Source organism: Chiroxiphia lanceolata, chromosome 5 (genome assembly GCF_009829145.1).
Source record: "Chiroxiphia lanceolata isolate bChiLan1 chromosome 5, bChiLan1.pri, whole genome shotgun sequence".
NCBI lineage: Eukaryota > Metazoa > Chordata > Aves > Passeriformes > Pipridae > Chiroxiphia > Chiroxiphia lanceolata.
The window spans coordinates 66,332,644-66,342,775 of NC_045641.1; the positions used below are offsets into that span (position 1 = coordinate 66,332,644).

The window sequence follows — 10,132 nt, forward strand, 5'->3', positions numbered from 1 at the left end:
CAGTGGACTAACTAAACCTTTGCACACAAGTATTTTATGCACTTTCAGAAATAAATAGCCATTAGAAGGACCTTCAGGAGCCTCAAAATGAAGAGGCACAGTAGACTCAGAGTGTCTTTCTGGCAGGATTAGGCTTTTCTACCTCACCTTCCACAGGCACATTATATGCCTCAGCTAAACAGCACACAACACAGAACTTTAAATTTAAATTCAACAAAAACAATCACAGGCATAAAAAAGGCAGGCCCGCAGAAGTTTTTGCAAGATCAGAGGTTTAGTGAGTGATGAGTTTTGAAACACCAGACAAGCTCAGAACACTATTTTTTAGCAAGTTACCCCAGAAAACACTTAAAATTAAAAACCAAACCCTTCGGTTTGTTCACTTTCACATTCCTGGTACAAAACAGTGACAGCCTGCAAACAAAAATAAACAAACAACCCCCGCAGCTGGAGAACGTCTTCTCCTTTTCTCTTTCCTTTTTCTTTTTTAGTTTCCCCGCCTTTCTTTCCTCTTTTCCCTCCAGTTCCTAACCGCACTGAGGGGAGGAGGAGAAGGAGGCGAGGGACCCGCCAGCCTGCCTGGGAAGGCCGGCAGGAAGGCGACCTGGAGGGACATTTGCGCGGCGGGGGACGAGCCGGAGGGACTTGAGGAGGAGGAGGAGGAGGAAGGCGCTTCTCGGAGAAGCTGAAAAACACCTCCCCTCCCCGCACAGAGCTGTGGCTTGCTGGTCGCCGGCGGGGCGGGGGAGCGGGCAGGAGGTGGGATGCTGGGCGGGATGCGGGGCGGTGTCGCCGCAGGCACTTTAAATCGGCGGGGCCGGCGGGCGCGGCGTGGCGGCGGCATGGCCGAGGTGAAGGTGGCCGTGCTGGGCGGGAGCGGGGCCGGCAAGTCGGGTAAGGGGGGAAACCCAGGGAGCCCCCGGCCTTGGCCGTACCTCGGGTTTGGTGCAGGGGGGCGGCGCGATCCCGCTAAACGTGGCGTGTGCTTCCCTCCCTTAGCGCTGACCGTGCGGTTCCTGACCCGGCGGTTCATCGGGGAATACGCGTCCAACGCCGGTGAGCGCCGCGGGACGGAGGGAGGGAAGGAGGGTTGGGAAGGAAGGAGGGTTGGGAGGGAGACCCGGGGGGATCCGCTCGGGGTTTCCTCTGGGAGCGCAAGACGCGGCGCTTCGAGCACTTATTTGATGGGGAAATCGGGTAAAAGCGCGGTTTCGCAGAACTTTTCGGGAAGATTTAAGTTTCCGCTCGGTTGTCAGCGGGAGGTTCTGACTGAGTGTAAGCTCTGAGGAGGGAGAAGGACGAGCGGGGTGTCTGTGCAGGGATCGCCCCGAGCCGGGGAAGGGAGGATAACCGGACTGCGAGTGGGAAGTGAGGGTGGGTTATTGTCAGCTCAGTCAGAGAGGAGGTGAAGAAAAGAGACAGACTAGGTAAAAATAACAACAACAACAAACCCACCCCCAAACCTGTTCTATTGAATATCTGCTGTTCGGCTCCAGAGGAGAGGTGGAACGGATCGTTTATCGGGCACTGGTGGTGAATCAAAGCATGATGCGAACCCCCCAGCGAAGCAGGAATGCGCTGGTTGGATTGCTTTGTGGAAAGTCTCGCTGTACAGAGGACAGAAGGTCACGTTCGTGCCAGAACTAATACGCTGATCCTTAAGACACTTCTAAGGTCTGGGGAGGTGGCAAAGCAGGACTCGAACTTTCACATCCCGGGTCGAAATACTGTTTAACTGATGCACAAACAACTTGGGAAGTGTGCTACCACCCCAGCTGATGGGCATGAGAAGTCCCAAAACTTAACATGTCAGAGAGATTACTATCTGCCTCACCTTCCCTGCTGAAGTGAGGGAGTCTTTCCACATTTTTTTTCATGGGGATCAGAGTAGCTTCCAGTGATCCATAGATAAAAAAGAAATTAGAAGTGCTAAACTGAATTGCGTTAAATATATCAAAATTAATTTATTATGGAGAGTTAAGGTTGTATGTTTATGCTCTACCAGTACTTGTTACAATACAAACAGACTGAAAAGATAGTTTGTGTCCTAGCTGGCTGATCTAGGTCTGAGCTGTCACATGGAAGTTGAATAGTGCTCTCTGTGCTCCATGTGTGTGCCAAGTCACCTGCAACTAAAAACAGGTTTCCCTGTTCTGAGCCTCCAGTACTGCAAGTGTCAGAACATTTTCATTTGTTAACAAATGTTTGTTGGAAGATATGTTAAGCACTATTTCTAGAAAGGAGGAAGGGGGAGGGAAGTGGGAATAGGGGTGGTAAAGATCATGCCACTGTTAGCGCAGTCAAAACATTAACTAAAGTTTTGTTTAATTATGGAAACAACCATAATTAAACAAATTAAGGGCTGCAGATTTTATTTTCTGATATGCTTGGGACTGATAGTTCATCATCAGATGAACTCTTACAATAGGCATAGAGAATGCTTAAGATTAACGTGGTCCTGAGCTGAAGATGCTGAGTTCCAGAGATTATAGACCTACCCTTCATTACACAGTTTTAAGTGGATTTTCTGTAGGGCAAATACCAGTTCATGTCTCTGTAGTTCAGAAACTGAGAAGTTATACTGCAGAAAGCCTGTTGATAACTAACTCAATGAACACGATCTGGTCACACTTGCTTAGAACAGGCTGCTGATGAAAAGAATAGTGATGGTCTGTCTGCAATAGTGTTCCCAGTGTTGCTGGTGGAGAGTCCTAAATCTGAGAACTGACACTACAGAAATATTTTTGGACTAGATCCTAAGGACATGATCCTGTAAATACTGTGGGTCTAATACTGCCTTGTATGAGAACTCTTAAAGCACCAGATGTCATGATAAATAAACAGTATTGCTCAATAAGGACTTCTGTGCAGAATCAGAACTACAGATAGTCTGGCTGACTACTTGCATAATCCTGAGCCTTAGTATCAAGCTGAGTGATAATGAACATTTAGCTGATTCTGAGCATTGTGTATCCCCTTTCCCTCCATTTTAGAAGGGGAAAACTATGGTCTGAAAGTATTCATTGCACCAAAACTTTGATGGGAGCGCTAAATTGAAATGGTGTTGGTCTGCCTAAGGGGTTGGTTGTTGCAAAATGAAATATGTTTCTTTCCAATGTGTGTTCAAAAAAAGGAAAAGCAAGCAGCCAGTCAACAAAAAACCCCACACCAACAAAATAATAAAAAAAAACCCAACAAAATCAAAGAAAAAAACTCCTCTAACACTGAAAACCCCAACAAAGCCAAACCCCCTCCTCACCTGCAAAAGAAACAAATTACAGACAAACCCCCTTGAAAAACCAACCAAATCAAAGAGTACTCATGTAATCCTCAGTATTATCCAATGTCAGCATTGCTGCCTTTTCTTTTCACTGTCACCCCAAGTCACTAACACTGATTTTATTTGGATACTGTCTATCTTTTAGAATGCATCTACACTAAACACTTGTGCCTGGATGGGAGGCAGATACACCTGGAAATTTATGACCCTTGTTCACAGGTAAGAATTGATGGGAGGGGGCAAAGAAAGGCTGTTCTTCATTCTGTCTGTGTATATGGTAAAAAGGGTCGAGGGGTTACAAACTTCTTGTCTGCTGTTGGAATTTGTCCTTGCTGGTTTTCTTTTAAAGACTGAAATTTTATAGTTGCTGTGGCTCAGACCTGCTGAGTACTTTCCAATTTCATGGAAGAAGCCCTTCATTGTTTAGATTTTTCGTAAATGCCTTTTCACTTTGGAGTATTGCTAACAGAAATAACTTTTACCACTTTTGCCTTACTTAGGTAGATACATAGATAAGTTATTGGATTACATGCAGTTTTCTCAAATACTGTAAATGGACGAAATTTTATATAGCTTATAGTTTATAAAGCAAGCAGTTTACTAAATATCTGCAGAAATGGTCAAAGTAGACATTGCTGCTCCTCTTGCTAGTGCACTCTGAGCTGTCTTGTACTAGTTTTTACTGAGGAACAAGGCCTAACTTTAGCTGTTTTCTGCTTTATTCCCAACTTCTTAGTGCCTGCACAGGATTAGGTAACAGGCAGAGGCAGTATTGCTTTTCTCTGGCAGGACAGGGTTTTGGAGGTCCTGTATCCCATGAGAGATGGGGAAGAAAAGCAGGTCCCAAGAGGAGACCAGAATGGAGCAGGAAGACGAGCCATTTTTGTTTCTGCTTCCTGAAATCTTTCTGCTCTCTGAGGTTTTCCTCTAGTAGCTGGATTCCTGTTGTACAAAGCTCACCATCCCTTCATCCATCTGAAAAACAGCTGTGACACACACACACGTCACCATTCCCACCCCTAAATGTGCTGCACAGTCCCCACAGGACTAAAAAAACCTGTTGTATTAAAGATACTGAAGTTTTCAGACAGTTCTGGGAACTTGTTTCACCTTCCTCATGCATCCCCTTTCACTGCCACCTTTCAGTTACCATCCTTCACTGTAAGTTACAGCCTTCCCAGTTCAGATGTTAATGGTGCTACAGAACTGCCCTAATACTGAGCCAATCAAGGCAGCCAGGTTGGGATGTCACTGGAGAATACACATTGCAAGTAGCAAAGTACTAAACTGCTGAGGGACCAACTTTAACAGTCCTCAGTTTACTATTCAAGGTGGGTTTTCCACAGAGCAAAAGTCAATTTTTAATCTTTATTTTTTTCCTGATCAGCTTCCGGTATTTCATCTATTTTGGGTCACATGGTTTTGCTAGCTGCAGCCAAATCATCTACGGGGATAAGCTAATTTAAAATAGTTTTGAAATTACATTCCTTTGCTTAATAGGACAGTTTGCAGCTGTTGCTTTCTGGAAATCAGAAGTGTGACAGTTTCTTGCAGTGAAGGGACCCAAGGATTGGTATAAACCCATTGTCACTAGAGCAGCTTTTGTCACTAGTTTGTTTTAAACTCAACTGCAGATTGATGGGAGATTTTTTTCTAGCTGTCTCTAGAAATTTATCCTCTGGTTAGTGTTTCAGACTTGAACAATTCAATGAAGAATCAAAGCAAATGAAGAAACCAAAGAAAGTCATTAAGCTTAGTGTAGTCAGAATATTAGAAACACGTAAACCAGAGCTATAACCAGAAAATGCACAAATATCAATGGCTCCTGTATGTTTCTTTCACATGTAACCCTGCAGAATATTCAGCATAAGCAGTGGCTGTACAGGTTATGCAATTTTACTGTTTAAAAAAAAGCATAAATTTGTCATAATTTGTTGCTAATCCAAAGTGCTGTCTTTACTGATGGTTATATATTAGGCTTTTGGAGCATTATTCAGCTGAATTTGATAACAGTACCTAGGCCTATTAAATATGCTTTGCAATAAAAGATACAACATTCTCACATTCACAGTGACAAAGAAAATGCTCTGATGTGACAACAGTAACGTTCTTTTTGCACGTGAATTTGAACTTCTTTCAGCCACAGCGGGGGAAACTCTCCCTCACAGACGAGCTCCACTGGGCTGATGGATTTATCATTGTTTATGACATCAGTGACAGAGCATCGTTTGCATTTGCAAAAGCATTGCTGTACAGGATCCGAGAGTCTCACATAGGAGTTTGTAAAAAGTAAGTGGCATTATTTTTTTTTCCCCTCAGCAAACATAATAAAGAGCTGAGAGCGTTTCTATGAGCTGTAGGCATCCTAGTAGCAATCAAAATCCAGCAGCATCCAAGTGACATAATGCAATGCCAACAACAAGGTACCTGGAGGTAAAATGTGTGGCAAATTGCAATCTTTTTCACTGTATCCTATGCCAAGTACATCAGGACTTTTGTTTTTCTTTCTTACAAAATTGCTATTTAAATAATTGCCATAAATCTCTCTGCTGTGATTTGCATGGCTGTCAGTCTGTGCTTTTACTCTCCCACTTGATTACCGATGGAGATGCACCTATGTGGGGGTTGAAGGAAGCATTTCCCAACATACAGAAGTCTAATACCATGGATGTCTCTTAAACTACCTTTAGCAGTGACACTGACATTATTTGTGCACACGGGTAACCACATGGTAAGAAACAAACTACTTTCAAGAAGAGCCACCCAAATTGCAAGTCTGAGTACGTGTGGTGGTGTGTATTCCTGCATCTGTCAGCTGAGGTGCTTTCTAAACAAATGAGAATGAAATCCCTTTCTTATATCTGGAGAGGAGTGAAAAACCAAACCACTTTCCTCTCTGTTTTACTGCTGAACTTTCTTAATTCTGAAAGGAAAATTTTAGCAGAGCTTGGAATTAGGTTTCCTGTGTTTTCTTCTGAGTTATGCCTCTGACACTTGGTGTATCTCTTGGACTCTATTCTGTTACCTGCAAATGGGGATAATGATCAGCTTGCTTCTTTGTGAAGTCCAGGTGCTGACAATATACTCAGCAGTATAGAGGATGAAAACAGCAGTGGATTAAAAATACATTAATTCATTGAGTAGAGGAACCAAAATGAAAACGTACTGATAGAAAATAACTGGTCTGGAAAATCCTTTGACATTTGACTATGGCAAAGGGAAAACCAGGACTCTGGCAGAGTTGGGGTGCTGGTTGATTCTTTTGTTTTTGGGTTTTTTTTTACAATGCCTATTATCTTGCACATAGAGACTTTTCATACACACTGAATATAGCACAGCATACAGCACAGTATTGTGATACATCTTTTTTCTAATTGGAACCTTTTTGATTTCAGAATGGTCGAGTCATCTGTATTTTTGGTTGGTAATAAACAGGATTTATGCCACATGAGGGAAGTTGGCTGGGATGAAGGACAGAAGCTGGCAATGGATAACAAGTGCCAATTCTGTGAACTGTCTGCAGCAGAGCATTATCAGGAAGTTGTGGCGATGTTCACGAAAGTCCTGAGGAATATCACTTCAAATTTCAAAGTGAAGGAAAAGAGACGACCAAGTGGATCAAAGTCAATGGCCAAGTTAATCAACAATATGTTTGGAAAGAGAAGGAAATCTGTGTAGAAGATGGTTAGTCTTGAAGTAGGAACAAGCTGAAATAATGGAGCAGAGGCAGCTCTTGGGATTCAGTGAATTTCCTCCAAAGGTTGGTATCTGGAGGAGTAAGACAGTAGAGACCAAAGGTGGGAGATAGTATGGTCAAGTGAATGGTCTAGACCTAGAAGACCTGACCTTCTGTTTCAAGTCCTACTCCAGATTTACTGTGTTTAGGGCTGTGCCACTTAAACCATAAGCTGCTCCAGAGGAGAGTTTGATTCTGTATTTATTCAACACTGACATGGTCTTGGGTAGAGCTTCTAGGTGCAGCTAAAGTACAAACAGTTATTCCACAGAATCACTTATTTGGAAAAGATCATTGAGTCCAAACATTTACCTGACACTGCCAAATCCACCACTAAACCATGTCCTTAAGTGTTCCATAATTTCTGGTAAACTCAGCCTTGCTGACCAAAATCTTACTTCAGAATTCTGAGAAGCAGCTGAGTTTTATGTGCAAGAACATTTGCACTGAAGAAAAGCAAAAAGCTGTAGCTGCATGTGATAATGTGTTTGCATTTCTCTGAAGGAAGGATGGCTTAGAGCCTTGTGTGCCTAACACCTACTGAAAGTCTTTTGAATTAAATGCTTGGTCACCATCTACAAAAGTTATTCACCTGCAAAGCTGCCTTGCAGAGGCACCAGAAGTAGGAAAGCAGATATATAAAGCAGTATTGTCTCCTGTTTCGGTATTTTATTTTTTTTTAATGAGTGATGAAAGAAAGTAGAGAAGGTTGGGAAGTGTGCGAACTGAAATGTTAGTGAAATGTTTGTCAGTGAACATTGGACTGTTTTGGCAAGGTCGGTATTTAGTGAAATAATTTTACAGCCAGGGACAGCATAAGGCCAGAGCTGATCTTTTTCACATCACAGTTTTTGTGAGCTTTAACAAAGTTTCGTTACCTGTAAGGTGGACGTGGCTGTTCAGCTTTAGATGGGAGCAGGAGCTTGGAAAGCACGTGGACTGGTAAAGAGCACGAGTTCTTTAGGATGTCTGCCTGGATTTAAAGGTCAGGCTGCTGGTAAGACCTGTGCTCACATGGAGTGTTTTTCCTAAGGACTGATGTCTTTACAACTAGTCATCACTGTGGTATTGAAATGCCACTAAGCACTATGTTAGCTACACTTTTCAAATGTGGATATTAAACATCAGATGGGTCCAAATGTGTTGTCACTTGACATTCAGAGCTCTTACTGTAGACAACTAAATAAGGACTTAGCCCAGCCTGTTTGAAAGTGCTGTGCTCATGCAGAAATTATGGAAAGGAAGAGAAGTGATCTGAAGGTGAATTACTGCCTCCTGCCCATTCCGGGGGACAGCTAGGATTCAGTCTTTGAAAGCTGCTGAGTTGAAGCCTACCTCTGCTCTGAAATTTTACCTGCATTGAAACTAGTAAGATTACTTTGATTTTTGAGTGTTCACCCCCATAAGGTGGCATAAGGAAGCTATATAATCTTAACATTACTGTTGTAAAATAATACTAAAGTAGGTTTTAATAAGTTTTGACAAAAGATCACTTTTTTTTTTTAAGGAAAAGATACTGTTTATTTCACTTGTTATAAGACTACAAATATTGGAATATAGTTCTCAGTTGGCAGGCACAGGGTTGCTTTATTTTTATGCAGATGCTGCTCTGCAGTATCAGGAGCAGTGTATTTAACTGTACTGTCCATATCTATGAAACTGAACTTGAAGACTACTCATGTACACCCTTCAGCTTTCCAGCACACATGGGATTCCAGAACGACTAATAGACTGTTGTAGCTGTATCTCACCAGTTCTGGCATTGCCAGATTTGAGAACTCTTATTTGTATTTACTGCTCCGGTACTAAATAAACTGGATATAAGATGGATGTACTGATGTGCTTTTTTTCCCCCCCTTTACTTCTATATAAAACTACAGACTTCTGTTTTGACTGCTGTAAAATGGAAGTACCATGCAGATCTGGAATTCAAATTAGAGAAAGTAAGTCTGGGAATCAGACACAACCTCTGGCTGTGATTCCTGAACATAGTGAAGAAGCCTTCAGGTACCTTTATGCAATGGAGAGTAGAGAACCTTTTAAAAACATTCTTTATCCTTTAAGAATCAGTCAAGACAGCTACAGAGAAGCTAATTAGTTTTGCTCGTACTAGTGGGAATGTGGACTTCCAGACAGGTGGAACCTGTAGCATACCCCATAGCCTTATTTCTCTTTTTGTCTAGATGGGGTAGTGTTGGAACAGAGAGTAGCTGTCTTCTGACCCGTGTGCTAGGCTGTGCTCACCTGGAAACCAGCTGAAACACAGGATGCATTTAGACTTGAGCATACCAAAACACCCACTATACACATATTTTGATGTTCTTAGCATCAGGATTTCGGTTGTCTTTTATTGCTGGTAAGTGCAGATGAGCAAGAGAGCCAAATTTTAAAGCATTCTCCCATTCTAAATCTATTTTATTAATGTTTTTTAAAAGTGAAGGCCTTTAGAAAAAAAAGACCAATAAAGACTGATATATCATGGCTGGGCTTCGCGAACGAAGATTTGGGAAGGCTTTATCCACATTTGTTACAGGCACGTTGGTGACTTATGAGGCCAATACGTGACAGACATATCCGGTTGCAAAAGGCACAACAGAAAGACTCCTTAGATGAAGTATTCAGCAAGACACGGTTCTTCCTGCGTTGCCTTTTCTCCTCGAGAGAGATCCTGCGTGTGTTCTCAAAGGCTTCCGCTGCGTTATAGATGCTGTGTCTCCAAGCCTCCCGATTTGAGGCCAGAGTGGACCAATTATGGTGATCAATATGGCCAAGGCTGAGATGTTGTTTCAGGGAGTCCTTGTATCTTTTCTTCGGGGCTCCTCTCTTGCGGCAGCCAGTGGCAAGTTCACCATAGAGCAAGATCTTAGGGAGGCGGTGGTCCTTCATCCTTGAGACGTGCCCTGCCCAACGCAGCTGTGTTCTCATCAGCATGGCCTCTACACTTGTGACTGCTGCTTGCTCAAGAACAGATGTATTGGTCACATAATCTGACCAGTGGATGTTTAAGATTGTACGGAGGCAGCGCTGATGGAAGCGTTCTAGGAGACGCAGGTGGTGGCGGTAGATGACCCATGATTCGGAACCATACAAGAGAGTAGACAGCACTATGGCTTTGT

General features: G+C 42.9%; 1 protein-coding gene across 1 annotated transcript; it reads left to right on the forward strand.

Moving 5' to 3' along the window:
* The first annotated feature begins 817 nt into the window (after positions 1-817).
* Positions 818-8,846, forward strand: RERGL (RERG like). The gene is made up of 5 exons (XM_032689356.1): positions 818-894; positions 1,000-1,056; positions 3,426-3,499; positions 5,421-5,569; positions 6,676-8,846. The coding sequence occupies exons 1-5, from the start codon at positions 843-845 to the stop codon at positions 6,956-6,958; spliced, it is 615 nt and encodes a 204-aa protein (XP_032545247.1). The 5' UTR covers positions 818-842; the 3' UTR covers positions 6,959-8,846.
* Positions 8,847-10,132: the final 1,286 nt, after the last annotated feature.

Excerpts from the sequence above, each read along its gene's own strand:
- RERGL (XM_032689356.1), top strand. The coding sequence starts at position 843 with ATGGCCGAGGTGAAGGTGGCCGTGCTGGGCGGGAGCGGGGCCGGCAAG. Across the intron at positions 1,057-3,425 it reads GGAATACGCGTCCAACGCCG|AATGCATCTACACTAAACAC; the intron begins GTGAGCGCCGCG and ends TCTATCTTTTAG. Across the intron at positions 5,570-6,675 it reads CACATAGGAGTTTGTAAAAA|AATGGTCGAGTCATCTGTAT; the intron begins GTAAGTGGCATT and ends TTTTGATTTCAG.